Here is a 21,958-nt window from a genome sequence, read left to right on the forward strand (position 1 = left end):
TTCCCAAGGTTTCCTGACTTTTTTTTTTTTTAACACCAACCTCTCTGTCTCTCTAATCAAGAGGAAATGGGCTTTGCATAGCTTTTGTCATGGATTCAAAGTGCAAGCTGCAGTTTTACTTGAAATCCAAGGCAGCTCTAAACCAAACATTTTGTTCAATTGAAATGTCACTATTGTCCCCCCCAAAATGGGTATGTGCACAGCCAAGTAACAACATGGCTTTACTTCTGCAAACAAGAGGCCCCAGCCTGGGCAAATGCAGTTCATAGAAGGTATTGTCTTCCTCACAACAATACTCAGCACTTAGTCTATGTGTTTTCAAAGTATTATGTTAAATCCAGTTAATCCTTTAAACATCCCTGAAGTTTGACAAAAAATGTTTTAACTCCATTCTAAAGACTGGAAAATGGACGGGGAGGCCAAAGATTTTAAGTTTTTGTGTCTAAATTGATATGTCTAGATTCAAATGTCCAGAGCCAGTTGGAGGCTACAAGAGAAAGCTACCACTGATTTTTTTTTCCGTAGATATGCTTAGACAGCTTATCATCAGAATTTTGGTTTGAAGGTTTTGACCTAAGCTGCTTGTTCAGTGCAGATGATGTGATTCAGGAGGTGAAGTGGGGTAGAAACACAAGAGGTAGTAGTTTCTGTTAAAATGGTGCCATTTCTCTCGCTTTGGTGGCAGGATTATGTAGTAGTAGTGTTGGAGGCAATTTGGGTAATACCTGTTTTTATAGGACATTTCCATTTAGAAGGGACAAGTATTCTGTGCAGGAGGTATGCAAATGAACAGAGGGCATGAGGAAACAAGCTCAGCCTGCATGCACTGAGCCAGAAAGATGATATTTAGAAAGAACTGCATCAGCTGTGGAATGGGGTGCAGTGTGCCCATCCTTTGCTCATTCCTTCCCCTCATCAGCATCAGAACAGTGGTGTTGGGGTCCATAAACCATCAAGTCTGTGGACCCTGACACTCTATCCACAGCCTTCTCAAACATAAAACACATTTCTTAGTCTTATCCACTTCAACACACAGTAGTAACCGAAGTGTGTTTGCCTGCCCCAATACATTGTGTGCAGCGTGGTCCCCTGGAAGATAAACCACAGGGAATTTAGGGATTTTCAGTTCTAAACCACTACGTGATAATAGTGATACAGGGACCAATAATGTCCTGCATGCTTTAGTTCTAACTGCCTGTACATATTTTGCCAGTGGTGATTCCAGATTTGCTCTCAGATTACTGAACTGAATCTTGCAGAAAAGGAAGACTGGAAACTGATTTGGAGCAAATGGTCTGCCATGTGCTCCTTCTACAGCTGGGGGTGGCAGTGCCATTCACCTTCTCTGCCAGGGCAGTTTGTGGCTGGACAGAGCAGAGACCAAGGAGTGTCTGTGTGTTTCCACTCTGCCTGTCAGCCAGTAGATAAGCTGACCATGGCCAAGGCCAGGGTTCCTTTTGAGGCCAGTTAAAGCATTTGGATTTCTCTTGCTCTGATCTGTAAACAATGCATGTAATTATCTGTAAACAAGGACATTGTATAATGTAACTCTTAGCATGTAATTAGAGCTAGACCCTCACATTATGCAACAAACAATACCAGAGCCTGAGTCACAGAGCAGATACCAGACTTCTGTGGGTCCTGCCACATCCAGGAGCTTTCCATTGCTTCTCACATATCCTGATAATTTCCCTTGTACTTCTCCCAATGCAACATGTATACCAATATTAGTCTGTATAGAAGAGGCAGATTTTTTCTGCAGCTATGCTTCTAGCAAAGGACACTGTCAGCATGAACATCAAAACAAAGCATCCCGCCAAAAAAAGAGCAAAGCTTAGTCCTTTAGCTAGTTTTTTTCAGATTTTGGTTTGTTGCTTTTTTAAGCCCACTTGTAATAGCTATCAGGCTCCACAGAGTGGAGCAGGCTTTATAAAAATCAGCAATTCTTCTGTCTTACCTCTTCTGTAGTGCTAGAGTATTGAAGAGTGGTTGTTGGAATCCAGGCTTTCTCTGTTACTGCAGATTTCAAGTCAAAGTAGAGGTTTTCAATGGGATTTTTACTGAAGTGTTCAGTCACATTTCTGATGAACATCTCTGTGCTGCTCTTCAACACATTTTCAGGCCTAGAAGTAACAGCATTTGAAGAGGAGGGTGTAGTTCTAGTACTCCACACAGAAGTGTCTGCATCTTGGAGATCTAAAACAAACAAAGGAAAATTATTAACATTGCCTCAACATTTTTATAAACAATTCATTAGATTCAGTAAATGTGGCTGATACAACTTCCAAGTAGTTTAAGTGCACCTGCCAGTTCTATAGGTTTTTTTGTTTTCAGTGCAAATGTGGTTTTGCATCAATACCAAAGCCTGCAAAACACAACCAGAAAAAAATAAAAATGTTCCTGACCATTCCTGCCGTTCATTTTAAATATAGTCTGTCAGTGATTCTGAAGGGAAGAGAAAGGTTGTACTTTGTCATTAATAATGCAATTTTTTTCATTTGCAACTTTTCCACTTGCTTGTATCTATCAAATGGCACACAGTACCAGCTTTATATTGTCAGCCCTCTCCCTCCTTTCTAAGTGCATGGGCTGGATTCACATCTAAATGCATGGGAAGGATTCACATCTGCCTCTTGTTGGCATAAGTTTAAAACATGGCTTTGTTCAGTATAATTTTTCAAGATGATTTTTTCAAGATAGTTTTTTTTCTCAATGTATGTGTTCAAGTTCCTTGTGCCCACATGAAATTTCTTTTGCTTTCTAAAATCAGTCCTGTGCTGGCCCCATGCTAGTCCCTGACTGCTGCCTTCCCAAGGCTCAGCTAATGATCTGTCACTTAACTGAAGTACCTGTAAATATGGCAGTGGGTTCGCTTTTTTAGTCACGTATCCTTCAGAGAAAGCCAAAGTTGCAATTAGAGCTCAGGAAAGATTTTACTACACATTTTTCCTCCACATTTTCATGGCTCTTCCTCCCCATTGGTATGTATTTAATATCCTTTCTTTGTGGCAGTGAGGGCAGGGTTCAAGCTGTGGTGGCCCCTACATCTGGTAGCATCACATTTCAGCTAAACTATTGGAATTACTCACTGGCCCCTTCTCACAAAAAGCTGCCCAGCCATTGCTGTAACACAGCTAGTGTGTATTGGCCTGATGCCCAAGACACTTTGTCTGTCCTTGAACTGGGGTCTCCAGCATGACAGAACCTTGTTTTGCTGCTGAGCCACTGGGCTGATTGCCATTTATAACAATTTTAGCTCACAAATCCTTTAAAAACAAAGTAGTGACTGGGTTAAATTACAGAAGCTTTCAAATGCAATTACTTGGTGTGTAATTATGATGTCTTAGCTGAGCAATGTGTGATTATCACTTACCCAAAGGTGCAGTGGGTGAGCATCCACAAAATCAACACTATCAGTTCTTTTGTATATGTGTAAATATATATGTTAACATGTTTATGTAAAGAAATTTGCAGCACTCTGATTTGCACAGAAAAATGAGATTGTAAACCCTAGTAGGGGATATTTCCATGCAAGTGTTTGCTGTGCTTGACAGCACAATGGGTTCATCTGGTACATGGTTCTGGAATTTTTTAAAAAGTAGTGGTTTACTGAAATGGGTTGGTATCTAGAGTAGATATTTTCCTTCCTTTTATGTAATTGTGCTTCTCTGGAAATAAAAAAAAATATTCCAAGTGTCCATTAAATTTTAAAAAAGTTGATTAAATATTTTTCCAAATCAAGGCAATGAAAAAAATACTACAGGTCTAATTCTTCTCTCACACTTTTGCAAAGGGTTTCATCGAAACCTCAGGTCTTGTCCAACTCTGCAGGATCATCTTCATGCTGCTGCCTTTGCATAACCCCCCGTAGAGAGTAGAGTGTGCTGTGGTCCCATGTCACATACCTTCATGGTTCCCACCACAAGGACAGGAACCTTGTGCTCAAGTTGTCACCAGGTGCTGCAACAAACCCAGACTTAGTCCAGATTCCATGACAGTCATTGTTCCTGGAGATATCCTATTTGTTGTGGGTCTCTGAAAGTCTACAGTAGGCAACTAGAAATCCTAGCCCTGAGGACTTGGAAAGAGCTCTTTGCCTTTCAGATATCTGAGATATCTCTCTCCTACTTCAGCAGGAAGTAGAACTTAATGATAGAAAGACGGCAAAAAAAGGGTGTATCTGCAGTCAGCAATCTCTTAGGAAAAAAGGCCACACAACTGGGTTTCTAAATATGTATTTACACACCCAATGTGAAAACACACACCACACACAAAAAATCCTTGCATAATTTACAGAAAAATAGCAGTGATTCCAGCAGGAAGGTGTTTGTATTCCAGTGCAATTGTGTTTTAGGAAAGCTGCTCCTCAATAAAAAGGAAACTGGTGCTGCCAGTGACATTTATGGGACTCAGCAGCCAGGGAATAACTGGCATTCTTAGTGCAGGAGCTGAGGTGAGAGCTCAACAGTCCTGGAAGCAAAACACTTGGTCCTCAGAGAAGTTCCACCATCCCACAGAGGATGAACAAACATTTGGTCACTGCATGACCCAGCCTTTCATGTTAAGCTTTGGGCTGCTCTGGGTTTCCAGCTAAAGGATCTTTCCCAGAAAATACAGGTTACAGTCTGTTACCTGTAACCTGTGGATAGAAGTGACTTGTGTACATAGATAAGTATGCCATACTGGAACTACAGACATATGTACCAGCATTTTCCATATATCCTACAGAGGACTGACTAATGGGGTTCATATCTGTTACCCACTTTAAGAAAGTCAGAATCCATGTTTATATTCTAAGTAAAGCCACTGTTGTGATCCTAGCATAAGGAACCTCATAGCCCTTCTTCAGTAGCAGGCACTTAAAAAAAGAAAACTGCATATTATAAGGCCCATGTAGCAGATTTCTACACAACTTGAGTTCCAAATTTTTTAACCAGAAAAAAACCTCACCTCAACTTTGGACATTTGTGAAGTACACAGAAATCTCAACAGTGGTATTTTTCAGATGTGTTTAGCATTGTTCCAGCAGCCTCTTTGGAAATTGGTCATAAAACTGTTCTTGGAATAGGACAGCAGCACAGACACTGATGTTGATCACTAGTGGCTGCATGATATACAGTGTGTGAACATAATATTGTAATAATCAGTAGCACACCCAGGAGAAATGATGATGTTCTAAGTGCACATTTCATCCACAGAGTGTACTGCAAACCACATCCATCTGCACAGCAGCAGGCAGCTGACAAGGAAGGGACTTCCATACATTTTCATGTATGAATAGCAAAAGTGCTGGTTAGTTGTCAAGAGCTGAGAACTCTACAGTGGTGCTTTCAGCTTCAGCTGAGCTGGCAGAGCGCAGCTTTCTGAAATAGTTCACATTGTACTTATCTGCCTACTCTATTAGAGCACAGTTTCAGAAAACTAAGGCTGAACTGCTAGTGAAACATAATTGAATCAGATATTTAGTGTATAAGGTACAAAATACTTAATAAAACTGCATCTAACTCTCTGCAAGACTTGAAACAAGAAGGGGCTGCTTTAAGATCTCTTTATGTGCAGGACAAAATGAATTATCTTTTTACCTGTCTAACTACTTGTAAATAAAAGAAGCATAGTTCAGATTTCTGTTGTATGTCAGAGTATGAAAGAAAACCAAAATCCTCTGAATGTCCTTTCTTTCCCATTCAATGTGACTTTTAAAACCTGCAAAATCTGTGCTGCTTGAAAATTTTTTCTCCCTTTATTTGAATGTTGTAGAAGTTAGTATCATTTTTATCTTATGTCAGAGAGGTTGAATGTCTCCAAACTCCAGTCTAATCCTGAGCTGCTCTTTTTTTTGCTTGTTTTTGAAATGCTGAAGTAGCAACTGAAAGGTTCTTTCAGCATCAGTGGTAGCAGAACATCCATGTAACTATGATGATAACATTGCTGTACCAGCCCTATTTCTGACACTATGGGTAGTTCCAGCTCACGCTGAAGTGGATTTTTGGCCACTGGAAGGGGCATCTAGATTCCACTAACTCCATGGATTACACCTCTACTGAAGAGAGCTCAGATACTCAGGAATTACAAAGACACCTAGGTCTTGGTTCAGTTGCCTAAACCAAGTGGAATCTGAACTGCCCTAGGGCATGTGAGGCATCTGCTCAGGCTCTCATAACACTTATGGGAGACCTGTGTCTTTCTGGGCTGGCAGTCAGAGATCAGGTGGAACATTGTGGAGCATTCTCAAATGACAAAAAGCACCTTGTTGAGATAAGTGAAATAATCCCTTCCTTCTGACACCTACATTTAGACACCTGGAAGTTCAAACCCACTCCAGCTTCTACATGAAGGTCCACACAAAATAAAGGGAGAGAATGTAATAATGAAAAATACCAGTAAAGTTGTTAGCACTAACAGAAGATGAAATCATAAAGCAGGACATGCCTGATTGCTCTGGGAAGCTTTGCCTGTTCCATTTTTTTGCCCTATGAAAGTAGTTGAGCTGGTTTTGTTCTATATTCTTTGTGCTGTGACTCATTGAGGCTTGAAAATTTACAAAACCCAAGGACCTAGGCTACACTGCAGATTTCTCTCTTTCTTTTTAGAAAATCTAAACCTACATTTATCCTTGAGCTTCTATCAGTATGCTATTGGATTTTGTACAAAGTCTTGTAATTATGTCCAAGGATCTGACATTGATGCCTCTCCTTATCCAGGTGGAACTCAGGAGAAGTGGTCAGCCATGTATTTCTTTGGCCCAAGAAATAAAATTCAAGTGATTTTTGATATTTCATAGGTTCACATAGATGTTATCAAACTCTTATACTTACCCTATAAAATAACTTGGAGAGATTAAAATGAATTTCAGTGAATGCATTTTAGCAAAAATGTTTTAGGTCAACTTAAAGGTGGAATGAAAATATTGGTTATCACTATTCTAATTTATCCTGAAGAAATTTGTAAAAGTTACGCACACAAAAACTTGCAACTGGTAGTGAACTTAAATATAGATTATTGCAGTATCTACAAACACTAAAGGTGTGGAAAGCTTGAAGCCTAAAGATATTTAATTTACATTACTTCAAAAAGAGGTAAGAGTTTCTGCTTTTTCTGTGCTTCTGCCACCTTTCTTTGGTGCTTTCCCATCTTCCCAAGAGTCCCAAGAAGATATATGTGTCTTCCCTTCCCATGTTCTGCGGTTCCTACTGCTGCTCCAGTGGTTCAGAACACGCTTGGAGTGTGCACTGCTCTGGTCTCTTCTGCACTCCATCTCAGCCACTGAAGCATCAGCAGTGGGATATGAACTTAATTAGCGGAAGTTCTGATTATGAAGAAACTAAACTGAAAGGGGGATAAGGGGAAGAGAGAAGCTTATGTGAAAGAAATTACCCCAGACAAGAACCAAAGCTAGAAAAGGAACAGCGTGAACATCAGGTGGCACATCAGACTTCAGCTCAAACCTGGTATCTGGTATTTTGTCTATTTCAGGCTGGAAACAAACAAGAGATAGAAAGATGTTCTAGTTGTTTTTGAATTCCTTGTCAACATCTTTTATATCTTTGTAGATCCCACTATGGTTTTTCAGTGCTTGGCACATAACTGTAAGTAAACTGTCCACAAAATCAGCTACTCTTTTTTTAGTGTCTTAATATCCACAGCTCTAGGGTTGTCCCTACCATGTATGATATGATAGAAGAGAAATGCAGTGAAGAGCATCATATTACAGAACAGTTAGTGTCACCTTCTGTATCCAGACTGCTCTATAGCCTGTGCGACTGTCTCTAGAGCTCAGTGCATAACTGCAGCATACAGCTTGGCCTTGTGTCTCCTCATTTGAAGTAATTCCCTACTTAGTAAATAATTTTTGGGTAGCAGTGGTTTTGAGGTTTGGTGGTAATATTCAACATGCCACATAGCATTGAATTGGTTCTTAATTGGATATTTTATTGAAATTAACCTACCCAGAACACAAGAAGCTTGTAAGAATTGCTTATGCAGCTCAGGAGTGACATTAGTGTTAGTCTGTCAGCATTAATTTGTTTACCATTAATAAATGTTTGCCATTATGGAAATTTTTTTTCTCTCTGCCCAGAATGTCCTCATGAATTTAGTGGGAAATTAAGTCTCATTTTCTCAAGGGATACTGATACCTTATGACCATTCTTCATGTTAGCTGTTTCAGCTGAAGGCAGATTCAAACATGAGTTTGTGTGAGAAGGACTGTTTGCTGCTAGATTTGGAATTACCTCTGAATGAGCAGAGATGGGTTACATTCCCAAATTGATCCTGTTTTCCACAAACAGTGATTTAGGTCAGGACTGTTACAAAACATGTAAATCCAAACACATCTCAGATGGCTGATTTGAAAACCAAATCCAAGCTCAGACTTTTCCCAGGCTCAAAAAATAATGTTTGATATTTGAGTAAGGTCCAGAATAAAAGGTAGTTGCAGTTATTGGGTTTGGAGCTCATAATCTATCTGGGGTGATGTTTGGGATGCAATTCAGTGAGCTAGTCCTATGCCAAAATAGAACTCTTTTTATGAGTACTGTGAAAATAGAGGGTAAATGATAGCAAAATGTGTTAGTGTCTTAGTCAGGAGTAGAAAAACTTACAGCCATTTCAACTCCAAAGATTTTGCTCAATTTTTACTACCTTAGCTAAATATAGACCAAATATGTTATTTTAGGCTGATCCACTTGTGCTTGTACTGAAAGCAGATAGATGTTCTTGGAAGACTAATTTTACGCATTTAGCATTGAAAATTTTGACATGCATATGGATGCCATGATCAGAATAGGGGGCATTAGATATTGTTCTCATAGTACTTACTACTATTTGGAAAATTAATTTCTTAACACTACTTCCACTTTTTGAACTCCTTATATTCCTAAATTCTTAGTTAGGTATTGAGAATATAATATCTTGTTGGTTTTTCAGCAGAGCTTCCCAGAGCTGTCAAAAATAAGGTAAGTAACACTCTTAGAAAGGATTTACAGGCCTGTCTATAGAGAAAATTTCAGGAAAATTGATGTAAATTCATTTAAAAACTGAACACAGTAAACAAATGAGAAGGTGTTTTAATATCCCATTACAATTGTCTTAGTGCTTATTGGTCTTAAATTGCTTCTCCTCTGAGGATGATTAAGAAAAGTATGGTTACTTTAACTTTGTTAGGCCACACTCTATCCAGCTATCGAAAGGAAATAGCACTACCTGTGCACCTCATCTGAACTGTTCATAATGTCTTTGAATATGCGAGCCATGTGCACCCCACAGGACTTCAAATGATTTTGCCTTTTTAACCTCTAACATATATGGGAGGGCTGGGATGGCATCATGGCCACTCTTCCATTTCCTGATTCTGAAAGATATCCTTTCATACCTCCACTCAGGTGAGTAGTCCTGGTCCTATGAGGAGAGTTCTGCAAGTGCAAATTTGCTGAAAAAATGGTACCCTGCCTTACAATAACTAGGAGTTTAGAAAGAATGAAGATTTGGTTTAAACATTCTGAAAACTTGGACATATGCAACAGTTTTGAGTCATAAAACTTTCTTTTTTTAACCCTGTAAAGACAAGAATTAACAGTAAAACAGTAAAAAGATGTCTGTAGGTTGTTCTTATTTACTATGAAGAATTGCTTAATAGTGCACAAGAACAATATTAACAGGATTGCCAGGAAGGATTGACAATGGGAGACTGAAGAAAGCATTATCAAGCAGTATTCAAACCACTGTACCTGTCATTTTGTCATGGATATGGAAACCCACAACTACACAGATATACTGCTACATGTCTGTAGGTATGTGCACAGACCTTTGCATTTCAAGCTACCGTTCCAAGAATTTCTGAGACTTTTTATTCAGTTCATTATTCTCAGGATTTTGAGTGTTCTCATGCGTATGGCATCTAAGAGCAAAATTACACTGAGTAAACACGCAAATATGTAAGCCATGACTGTTCTAATCATGCATTTAGGTTAATCAGAGAAATAATTGTGCATGTGTTTGATTTTCAGATGTTTTCTTGCTCTTGACAGATTGAATCTGTATTTTTATGATAAAATGAATGGGGAGGAGAACTTCTTTTCATCCACATTTTTGAAAAGTACTAGGAGTCAGTACCCATAGTTTAGAAATGGAAAAAGGAAATGACACAATAATAGTGAGCTGAGGTTACATATAAGCACATTGATCCAAAGATTGGGAGTAGACAAAAGGATAGACCTCCTGAAAATATGAAGTGGATTAAAAACTCCACCAGTTGTGAGAAAGACAGTACTCAGCTATTCTTTAATAGTTCTCAAAATGCTTTTCAACTGTGAAAAACATTCTTCTGTATGAATAAAATATCATACTTTTTCACATTTGAGTTAGCACAACGGAGACATTTTTGTTACCAAAACTCCCAGGATATTTTCTTGAAGGAATAACTCACCTTGCTTTGAGCACAGATTTACATAAACAGGTTTTCCCGTCTCGCTGGCTTTTAGCTGCATCCATGTATGAAGGTACTTTTTACTCCGCTTGGCCATTACCTTCTGACCTTGTTTTGTGAGGAAAAGGGAGCTGTTGGCCACCTTCAGGAGCCCATCCTCGTGGCAATTCCACCTGACTGCCTGGGGACAGTCGACGGTGATGCTGCGAGATGACAGAGCAGAGCGTGTAGAGATGCTCAGGCACTGGGCAGACTTCACATGGAGGAGCCTGTCATCTGCCATCCACTGCCACTTCTGGTTCAGGTCGGTCATATTGCACTTTTCCATAATGACTCCTCTCTTTTCTGAAAGACACTGCTGTTTCTGGACATGGATAATGAGAAACCCTTCTGGAAAAGGAAAATCCCAGAAAAATATGATTGATTACACATTTACTTGACGAAAAGCAAATTCCCTATGATTTAAAATACACCAGCAAACTAATCTCTCTTCCCATTTTCTGTGTGTTGAACTTTTCATGAAACTTCCCATAAGTTGAACCTATTTTAAAAAAACCCTCCAAACACCACACCCACGTGATGCATGTGCTGGTAATATAAATAATGAAAATGCAAAACCCCAAGCTATTGTGGCAAGGTTATCTTGAACTTCATTATATACAAAAATAAGAAAAAATTAAACTGGATATAAAAGAAATCCAAGAACTATTAAATTCAAACACCAGTTCCTCATTTCCCCTGCTGGAAAGCAGAGATCTACATAAGTTCTCAGTCTTTGTTTCACTTTTACAACACAGATTTTTAAAAATATAATTTATGACCTAAAAGTTGTTTTAATAAAATTCATAATGTTTCTCAGGGAAACATATAGGAGAATATTCACAAACTGATGTGTCTTTCAATGCCTGTGTTACAGGAATGGAGGTTCTTTACTGATAGGAAGCACGTCTGTTTTACTGGATTTATTCCAAAGTCTCTAGCTGTTAGCTTTGTGACCATTCCAATTCACGTAAGATTAGCCCTCTGTGTCACCACACTTAAAGATCAACACCAGCTACTCAAATGAAGAAAATTACAGTGCATTAATCAAAACCCCACAAAGCTACCAATGCAAAATGCATACTCGTTACAGAACACAGAACTGGATATTTCAGATGCAGCCTCCCTGCCATATCGTGTTTAGGTTGTTCTTTGTTTTTAATCTCAGTTACTCAAACATTTTCAGCCCCATTAGTCACAAAGTGCTAAACCAAATGTGTATTTATTTCCCTCAATTTATGTTGTCATTCCCCGGTTTTTACAGACCTGGGAATTTTCTAACTAAGCATTACAGAGAGTTCTTGTCTCTGAAGTTTAATAAAGTATGAATAAAAGATAGGAATCTCCTCTCTGAAGCATTTGTCCCAAAAACTCAGCTCCTGGATTGTCTATCAGGAGATCTTCTTAAAAAAAGAAGATGTATCTCCAGCATAGAAGAAGGCAGTTTATTTTCCTTTGGAAAGGAATCTAAACAGAATGGGCTGTGTTGGCCCTGCCCCTCATTCCTCTGGTATGAAGCCCAGAGAAGAGGTGACTCGGATTTTGTAAGTCACCGGCTGTGCCGGAGGGCTCTGCTCAGTGGCAGAAAGAGGAATTCAGCAGAGGGGAAGTGGAGAGAGACACTTACCTGAGAATGTCAAGGCAAGACAGGTAGAAACCAGGACGTGAAATAAAGAATCCATTTTCCCTCTAGCAACTCTCCATGCTTCTCTTAAAAAAACCCACCTCAGATAAGTGAAGCGAAGGCTAGGAAGGAAATGTGCCTTCACGGGGGAAAAAGTCAGTGACGAGCACTTCCTTCTATTCAATTGTTTTGGGGGGTTTTACAGTACTTTGTCCTTTTAATATGATTCTTCAGTTTACTAGTTGGTTTATTTTGGAAAAATACAAGCAAAAGAGAAGTTTTCAATCACCTGGGAAATTAAAAGAGATTTTATTGAATCTCTTTAGACTAAAAGAAAGGGATCATAATTCTGTGTAATTTGTTGCATGTGAACTATTACAAATCTACAGGTCATCTTGATGGTGCTGACTAAGTATATTCTATATTATCCAGAGAAAAACATGTATTTTTTGTAACTATGCACAATCAAGCAAAATCTCAATATATTTCTAACTTCACAAGTTCTAAAAGCCAAGTGGAGGGTGGGGAGGAAGGGGAAGAGGAGGAGGCAAAGCTCTGGCATCTGTACCAGGTCTTACAGAAACTCCCCCTGAGGAATCAAGTGATGCTGGGTTTGCCTTCCCATCAGGTGGTGCACCTTGCTCCACGTCAGCTGGGGATTGCCTGTGCCCTCTGGACTGGTTCCCAAGTGATCTGAAGCCATGGTGGAAGCTGACCAAATTGTGCTGGGCCAAGCCTGTTTGTAGGGGTACAAGAGTGTGTGTGCATTAACTACTCTAAGCAAGAACAGAGACTTCAGTTAATATTTTATATTAAGGGTAATTTATTAGCAGTATGAAGCGAAGTCAACATCACTGCATTAAAAACTCATTACACCCTGTTAACAGACCTCCCAGTGCTGTAAGCCATAATGCCAACTTTGCATCTCTTAAAAACAAACTTTTACTGAGCAATAAAGGAAACAGTCATAGCAGCATTTTCTTTCTTGTATAACCTGTCATGGAAGAGTCCGTATCACTAAAGGCATCTATCTCTTACTGAAAGAAATAGAGCAGATAAACAACATATGCAAAAATTTCTGTATTAATAAAAGACAGACAAATATTTAAAATCCTTACCATTTAATATATGCTACAAAGTGTCTTTTAAAAGTAGAGTGACTTACACAATTTACAAATACACCGGATTCAGGTCTGTAGCAGAAGCATGTTCTAAGACAATCAACAGTTTAGGGTAAATACATACACACTGAATAACAGACATTGTGCTCTGCAACTGCTCTTTAAGACCTACAGTAAGTACACATTTAATAGTTAATAGGATGAAGAACATATATTTCCATATAAAATATTAACTGCTTTTGAATAGTTTCAAAAACAAGATTTTAAAATTTTTTTATTATCACCTTTTTTTAATCCATAGTTGAACACTTGCAATTTTAGCAGCAAGAATATTATGTGGCCAAGAAACAAGCTCACCACATAATCAGTAATAGCACTTTACAGTACAGTTGACAGTCCATTCACAAGACAGTTTGCAAACGTCAAAGCTTTTATACACTTGTTAAATATTTCTTCTGTAGAAGTCCCAATGTCCATCTGACTGCAGCAGTAGCACATACATACATTCCATATGGCAGATATCAGCATTACATAATTAAACCCACCTTTAGATACATACACAAAATCCATGTGTAGTTTCAGTACAGTACCTTCTTTAGAAATCATTTTTGGGAAGCTCGCAATACATTCATACATAGTAAGGGTCCAGCAATCTCTGTACTTTTGCCAAACCGTCCATAATCCTTTTGGAAGTTGGCCTCAAAGCCGTCTTTCCCACTGCAGTAAACTCCTTGAAGAAGCTGCTGGTAGGTAATGAAACAAATTACCTCAAGAGACTGACATTTGGTTTTACCCTCCTCGGCTTCACTGGACAGCTTCTGCAGAAAGTCTCCTTTCATACAGACTCAGTGCATGGTGCACAAATTCATACTGCTCGCTGGTCTGAACCATTCCACCCCTGGAAAGGAAACAAACTGCACTGAAATCTTATTTCTTAAGACTGCAACACCCTCCAGGTCCTGACAACCCCATGACCACCAGATGACACCAGCCCTTTTCTCAGTTTTTGATTTGCAGTTTGCTTGAGTAAGAGGGAGATATTTGTCAGAGTGGAATTACTTTCTTCACAGCTTATGCCATCCAGCACATGCCCAACATGAAGAATTCCCAGTTCCATCAGAGTAAGAATTGGAGAAGAAAACATCTGGCATCTATAGTGTTAAAACCTACATTTCAAATTCAGTATATTCAGAGAGAATTTTGCTCAATCACTTGGGCAAGGAAGGCCAGATACATGGATCCAGCACTACCACTGATGGAGCAAGGAAGTATACAGAATCTGGCCTTTCATTTTTGTCCTTTACTAAAAATTTAACCTTCTGTGACCTGCAGATGGCCTGTGCAGAGAACAGCTCTTCCTGTCCTCTTTCTAACGCCTACAATGCATCCTGTCCGAACAACCACCACCTACAAAATTTTACAGCGGTGAGTCATTTCACCACCAACAATGCAAAAGAGTTTAACGTAACCATAAAAAGAACTAGTTGCAGCCAGCTTGGATTAAACACCTACTTTTTATACATTCACCTGATAACAATCAATTTTTCAGGTCTAAGTATGAGGATCAAGTTCCACATCTCCAGTACTGGTGTGATAGGAAGGGGATGTCTTACAGGAGGTAGGTGTCATAGGAGTGTTACCATTGAGCTCTGAAATTAAACTGAGCCTCTTTCTGTCAATACTGAGGTACTCGAGGTCTCCCTTCTCATGGAGCAAGGCCTCATGTTTACTTTATACCACTTCTATTATCTCATCTGCTAGGGTATTCAAAGCTATCTACTCTGCTTCTGGAAACAAGCCCTTGGTTCATCCTCAGTGTACCCTGGAGCAGCTAGTTATCTTTGGGATGATGAAAGAACAAACGGCCTTAGTGAGAATGAAGACACTGAGATGTGTGTCACATCTGGCTTCAGTTAGATCTTCATTGAAACATTTAAATTTGCAGGGTATTTGGATCCAGAGCACTGTTGGAACCAGATGTCTTGCAGGAGCAGGTCTGAAAATCTCATGAGATCCCTAACAACAAATATAGTACTGATGTACCAAGTTATTTGAAAAATGGTAATACTTCCTCAACAAGTATTGTCCTTCAGTATTAGAGAAGGTTATTTACAATGACAAGGTCCTTTTATTTTCTTCAGTGCTTCTGGATGGATAAATGGCTATGGCAGGAAAATCATAATTAAAATAGGATGTACTTCTTTAAGCAAGTGACCAGCGGTCTGTGAGCTCAGGAAAATATAGAACACCTTTTAGTGAGCCACATGGCTATCATGATATACTATTCCTAGGAAAAAAATCACAGGCCTTTAAATGGTCCCATCCAGCCCAAAATGGAGCACTCATACTTTTGCCAACAGAGACATCCACAAATTCATAACTCTTGGCTGCCTTTTGCCTTCAGCTGCTTTCCTCTGTGCTTGTTCCCTGCCTGGAGATGCAGCGAGATACGAAAGGTGATGGGAGGGCTTTGCTCTGGTCCTCTGTCCTGCCTAGTCTCCTTCCTTCCTCCTTGCTGCTGCATCCTGCTCTGCCCACGCAACCCCTTCCCAAACAGCTTCCCTCCCTGCCTTCCTCATCAAAGTTCCTCCAAGATGTTCTCTAAGGGAGTGCACTTCCCAGGTTAGATCTGCTGTGTAAAGGGGTGGGGGAAGGGAACACATCCAGGAAGAAGGACTTAGCAGAAAGGGAAGGTTAAAACAATTTTGGCTGCACTAGGCTGTTTGTGGTGGTGATTCTCACTCCTTCCTCTTCAAAATATACAAAACTCCCAGGAAAGCGTGTGTAAGACTGTGGGGGCTGAGCCCAGCACCATGGCTCTGCCCTGTGTTAGCAAGCACAGTTAGAGGTTATGATGCTTCTGAACCTTGTATGGGCAAACAGTCCATAGCTCTGTCAGCTTAAAGGCATGTGAGTCTTATTCAGAAGTTTAGACAACTTAGCCTTGCCATTATACATGGGATTTATTGAGCCATAGTACCACAAAATGGTTTGGATTGGTAGGGACCTTAAAGACTACCTAGTTTCAAACCCCCTGCCATGGGCAGGGATCCCTTCCCCTAATATGAGGTTGCTCAGAGCCCCATCCATCCTGGCTTTAAACACTTCTAGGGATGGGAAGGTAAAGAATTTCTTCCTAATATCTAATCTGAATTTACTCTCTCTAAGTTTAAAGTCATTAGCTCTTGTCCTATCATTACAGACCAGTAGAAAGGCTTTTTCTGTCTTTCTTATAAGCTCCCTTTCATATTGAAATGCAGCAAAAACATGTCCCCAGATCCTTCTCCAGCATGATCAGCCCCACCTCTCTCAGACTTTCTTCAGAGAGGTGTTCTGTCCTTCTGACTATTTTCATGTCTCTTCTCTGGATCCACTGTAGCAGGCCCATGCCTTTTTTGTCCTGGGGAGCCCGGAGGTGGATGCAGCACTTCAGGTGAGGTCTCACCAGAGTAGAGCAGAGGGGCAGAATCCCCTCCCTGGACCCGCTGGCCACGCTGCTTTAGATGCAGCCCAAGTTAAAATTGCCTTTCTGGCTGTAAGTGTACACTGCCAGCACATGTCCAATTTTTCATCTACCAATATCCCAAATCCTTACCTTCATTCTTATGCAAGGCTCACATTTAATAGCAGGGAATTATCTGTGATCCCAAGACATTGGTTTGTGGAAATGTCTGTGTGGAAGAGCGTTTCAGGAGGAAATTTGCTCAAGAAGGGAGGTTTCCTCCCCTGTGTCCCTAGTGCCCAGAAGGGATGTAGCCACAGCTACAGCACCTGTAGACGTGCAGCCTTTGTCTATTTGCTAGCCTGCACTGCCAGCTACTCTGTGAGCTGCTGGGCTCTCTGCTTCTTTGAGACTCTTTGGGCTGGTGCTTGGAAGAAACCGACCCTGGTATCCTGAGGGCTCAGGGACTGTCACTATCTTTGCTCGGGTAGCAATGAGTGCATAAAAGGTCCTTTACCCTGCCTTCTGGCTTGCTGCTAGTACAGCTGCATGCAGTCTGCTCCAGAATGAATGTGATGCAGGGTTTGGGATTATTTTTTTTTTAACTTGAGGCCATTAGTCAAAACACTTAAACAATGAATTGACGCACACTGGAAACTCTTTTCATCCTGTCTGAGGAGCCAAGAGCAAAGTTATCGGATGTCATTCCAAGAATGTGCCTTTAAGGTTAAGAATGTGCAAAGTTTCTCGATGTCACAGTAAGTCTTGAAGATGCCTCACATCAAACATTTCCTGTTTCTGTTGCAAAATATAAAAAATGAACTGGAAAAAAAAGCAAGCTGAGCAGACCTGTGGGTCTGTCTTTTTACAAATTCATGCAGACCATGGCTGTATTTACATACTGGGCCAATATTTTGAGTGGAACATCCATTTTCTCATATCAGCTCAGCACTGATGATTACTGTCACATCCATTCACGCCTTTACTTACACTAAACAGCGAAGAAGGAAGTGGTACCTGGACATATCCTACCTAGGAACAGCTCTGTCCTGTCTCAATCCCTGTTGCAGTGATTATTTAAAACTCTGTTTCCAGGAGAGTTACATGGGCCATTAATTAAACTATTTTCCATCATAACTTTTTACCACCATATGCAATTTGTCTGGATGCTTGTTTGGTTTGCATTGAAGATGCTGGGCAATAGGAATGTTTTGGTAAGTGACTACAACACTACTTGTGAGGCCCTCAAGTCAGCTCTTTTCTTTTTTCCTTTGCTCGATTCACTTTGGTAGAAATGTGGTCATGGACCCATGTGGTAAAAACTCCACATGAGAGTGGACATCTCTGAGTGTGTTCATTCCAGTAGTAACTTGTGTTTGGAAGATGCAGTTCTGAGTGGCCAGGACCCTAGTGGAGATAGGATAGCAGGAACAAAATACCTCCTAGCCAGGTTGCTGGATCCCAGGCTGTCAGATAAAACCATCCTATTCTGCTAAACTTTTTTTTTTTTTTCAGTGCAATTTGATGCACAAAGAAAAAAACCGCTGGCCAGCCTCAGCACTGATCCTGCTCTGCTCATGGCTGTACCCCACTGCTAACATTGGCCATGCTGGTAACTGCACTGCTACCCCACGATGGCCACAGCCAGCTCTTGCAGCCAGGTCTAGTGGGATTTAAGTTCATTTTGCCAGCTTCATGACATGTGTAATGACCCTGTCTCACACACCACCTGCCAACAACCACTGTGTCAGGACTGTGACAGCAGGGGAGGCCAGTCTCATTGGGCCTGTCCATGTAACAGTGACCCTTGGCCACTTTATGGACCCATGATCTGATAGGGCTGGCAGTGGCTACTGTAGTCTTAGGGGCTGCTAAGCCTTGCCTTAATAATCATGACTATAAACTGACTGCCTGGTTAGTGAGATTCATTCTGCAATATGGCCAACTGGAAAAAAAAAGCCAAGAAAAGAAAAGACAGGTTTTGGTTACTGAGTTTTATCAAGAAAAATGTCTTTAAAAATTAAAGCAGAGACATACTCTTTGTCTCAGGCAATGCCTGAGTATATGAAGCAAGATCTCTGTAGTCTATACAACCTGAAACTTGAAAAAATACAGAAATGTACAAATCACAATATTTAACAATTCTTCTAACAAGCTTTGTGTCATGGAAATTTATGCTGTTATGAATGTTTTATTTGGGTCAGGTTTCCATTCTCTTTCCAAGTTCATCTAGGACACTAATATGTAAAAGAAAGTTCATTAGGCAGATCCACTCAATAAAATTGTGTTGTCAGTTAATAATGCTGAAAATCTGGGTTGTTTTTTAATGTCTGAAATAGGAATATTAAAAGAGGCAGCTGAGACCAGAGTTTGCTTTCACTTCTATATAATAGATTGTAAAAGCAATGAGAAAAATATTTTTTCATAATAGAAATACTAAAATGGGGAAGAATTCTTCAAACCTTTCTCAATAAGACAAACAGATATTCAGAAAAGAGGTTTGGAAATTTGCAGTTGGCAATTTAAAACGGAGTAAGCATTTTTCCCTCAGCTATTCCTTCTTATTTTGTTGCAGAGATTTTTAGGTCAATAACTCCCCTTGGAGAATTTTACACTCCAAGTGGCTCATGTCGCCCTGTAAAGCTCATATTACAATGGCTAGCATGATGAAGCCATACGGGAGGGGAAGGCAGAGGAGATGATCCATAAACACAGTCAACTACATGGATTCTGGTCTTTCTGCACTTCATGGTTCTAGTACCTTTCAGAGATCTTCACAACACGAAAAATTCTCTATTAACCCTTTGACCTAAACTCTTTTTCAGCATTTGCACCCTATTTATTTTTTCCATTTAAAGAAGACACACATGTCAGAAGCAGTTAAGATTACATGGAGATTATATGACCTGTACCTACAGCAGAAGAGGAGACTCCTCTATTCTTGGTGCAATCCTGTTTATTTACTTTATATAAAATCCTGTTTTTCCAAGCAGAATAAGAAAGAAAAGTACAACTCAACCAACAGTTTCCATTGTGCACAATACCCACATCCTCCTTTAAAACACAAATCCCTCTTCAGCCATGGTTTCACAAAACAAAGCATTCTGCAACAATGCTGGCTTACACTGCTCCTGATTCCAAGCTGTGAATTCAGTCAGGGAATTGATCTGACTTCAGAAAAGTCTGGAACAAATGCCTTGGTATTTTCTTAGGCTGGGTAAATTTGCCAACTCAATTCAAAAGGACCCCCAGCACAGCTGAGGAAATAGCAACAGCACCAGATTTGTCTTTCTCCAGCACTCAAAGAAGCTACATATTCAGTGAGCCTAGATTTCTTTGTCGACCCAGACTCAAAGAAAATCTCTTGTCTCCAGATTGCCTCACCTCTCTGGTGTCCCAATGGGATGATGCAGACAGCAAGAAGAAAATTTTAGTGGAGGAAAAGAGAAGTGGAAAGTGCCCAGCAATTACAGCATTGTCATTTCAGGGGAATTTCATTTAATGGAAGTTTCACCCAGAAAACAATATGATTCCTTATTCAGGACCTAAATACCTATGTTACCTTGATTATTCAGTCAATGCAGACATAAAAGTCAGTAAAAGCAATGACAGCCATTTAATGTAGAGTAACATTCAACTGTGAAAACATTTTCAGAATCATTAGTGAATCATTATTGATCATTATCAAATAATTTTGGTAATGATTTCAGAATCATTGACTGATTTGTGGTTCTTCTGGAACTCACCGATCCACTCGTAGCTGGCAGACAATGCTCAATGCATCTACAACTCCCTCTTCCTTTAACTGCTGACAACCAATGGCTGTGGCAATAAAACATCCAGTTCTTCCTATACCAGCACTGAAAAGAAGGCAAAATTTAATAGGGGTATGAAGTTCACAGATCCAGGAGTTACATGGAAAACACTAAATAGCTGTGAAAATAGGAAAAAAAAAAGAAACTTGGAATTGCTAGAACCCACAGTTCCTGGGTGCATGTCCAGCAAGGCTGACTTCTCAGCTCACTTTCATAGAGAGAAATGAAAATGTGCACTGTTCCAGCAGTCCAGTTGTGGGTAATTTTGAGGCTTAAATTTTTTCACATTGCGCACAAGTGTATGGTAAGAAAACCAAGTTTCATTAGCACTATGAAATCTGAGTATTCTCTGGCCCAGTCCAAGCAAATTATGGAGATATGTACTGAAAAGGAGAAGAAACCAAGCTAAAACAAAAATTCAATAGGGCTTTATGTTTAAAGTCCTCAAAGTATACAGGGATTCTGCTAACCATACCTCTAACCAAGAAGGCAAAAAAGACCAAGACCCATGCTGATGAAGTTAACTCTCTTTCCTGTGATTCTGCAGGCAGGACTTGGTGCCATAGCTCCCCAGGTTTCTTTCATGCCTGATGGGAAACAGCCATTTTGGCATTTTTTTATCCCTGAGGCCTCAACAATTTTGAGGAACCTCTGCTCCACTCTGTTTCTTGCTTAAGTAATGTAGAATGCAGTGCACCTCATGGCTTTCATGCTGAATGGCAGGAAAATTGGTGGAAAATGTTAAAAAATTAATTTGGGGTCCAGGTCTTCACAGCCCTCTCACTCAGACAAAAAGGGAAGAAACTGTCTGACTGGAAAATGGAGTGTGAAATTTGTAGACCATAATGTAGTGATCATATAGATAGGTGAGTTGTGACTGAAGAACTATGAATTTTAATCACAACTGGTATAATATCTTAATCACAATAGAGATGATATCGCTCTTTAATCGTGAATAAATTCCTGCCCATGCTTACAGATCTTACTGTCATGTCACTCATCTCAGAAAGACATTCCATTCTTCTGAAGACCTTCATTACTGTACAAGAAAAAGGGCAATCTCAATAGCTATCCACAGATTTCTGCATTGTTAGGAAAACTACCATCCCTGATAAATACAGCTGCATAAAATTTGGGAAAGTTGCTTATTCATCACATTCTAGGTTTCAAAAATTATGGGTGGTTCTAATCTGTCCTCCATCTCTCTAAATCTCCTAAATATGGAACTGGAAAGAAGTTGTTCAAGTTGAAAAGTTCTGATTTAATGCACTTCTAGGAAAAAAAAATGAAGTATTATCCCAATTGTAAGAGATATATCATCACTGTTATGAGACAAACCAAGTAAGGAAACACTGTTTTTTTTTTAAAACTCTCTGTTTTGCTTCATCTACTTCTTTCCACCAATATAACAAATCCAGTGCTACTTCCCATTATTTAAATTGCAACATGGGGTAATGAATCAATATAAAGCAATAAAATATAATTAAACTAGAA

The 21,958-nt window shown here is 39.7% G+C and overlaps 2 protein-coding genes across 3 annotated transcripts in view; both read right to left on the minus strand.

Annotated features, from left to right (window-relative positions):
- PTPRB (protein tyrosine phosphatase receptor type B) overlaps nucleotides 1-12,181 on the minus strand; it is a 62,165-nt gene extending 49,984 nt beyond the window's left edge. Inside the window, exons 1-3 of one of the 2 annotated variants that reach the window (XM_039703848.1) lie at nucleotides 12,090-12,181; nucleotides 10,424-10,813; nucleotides 1,958-2,196 (exon numbers count right to left, since the gene is read on the minus strand). In XM_039703848.1, the coding sequence (XP_039559782.1) occupies nucleotides 1,958-2,196; nucleotides 10,424-10,813; nucleotides 12,090-12,144 (684 nt within the window). In that variant the 5' untranslated portion in view covers nucleotides 12,145-12,181. The remainder of the gene's footprint in view (nucleotides 1-1,957; nucleotides 2,197-10,423; nucleotides 10,814-12,089) is intronic. The other variant, XM_039703849.1, reaches the window with a different exon arrangement.
- A 708-nt stretch (nucleotides 12,182-12,889) lies between these two features.
- The window catches only part of PTPRR (protein tyrosine phosphatase receptor type R), a 140,568-nt gene continuing 131,499 nt past the window's right edge, over nucleotides 12,890-21,958 (minus strand). Inside the window, exons 13-14 of the mRNA XM_039703872.1 lie at nucleotides 20,396-20,509; nucleotides 12,890-14,105 (exon numbers count right to left, since the gene is read on the minus strand). Of these exons, the coding sequence (XP_039559806.1) occupies nucleotides 14,012-14,105; nucleotides 20,396-20,509 (208 nt within the window). The 3' untranslated portion in view covers nucleotides 12,890-14,011. The remainder of the gene's footprint in view (nucleotides 14,106-20,395; nucleotides 20,510-21,958) is intronic.

This window comes from Passer montanus, unplaced genomic scaffold, assembly GCF_014805655.1.
Source record: "Passer montanus isolate IOZ18808 unplaced genomic scaffold, ASM1480565v1 scaffold17, whole genome shotgun sequence".
Lineage (NCBI taxonomy): Eukaryota > Metazoa > Chordata > Aves > Passeriformes > Passeridae > Passer > Passer montanus.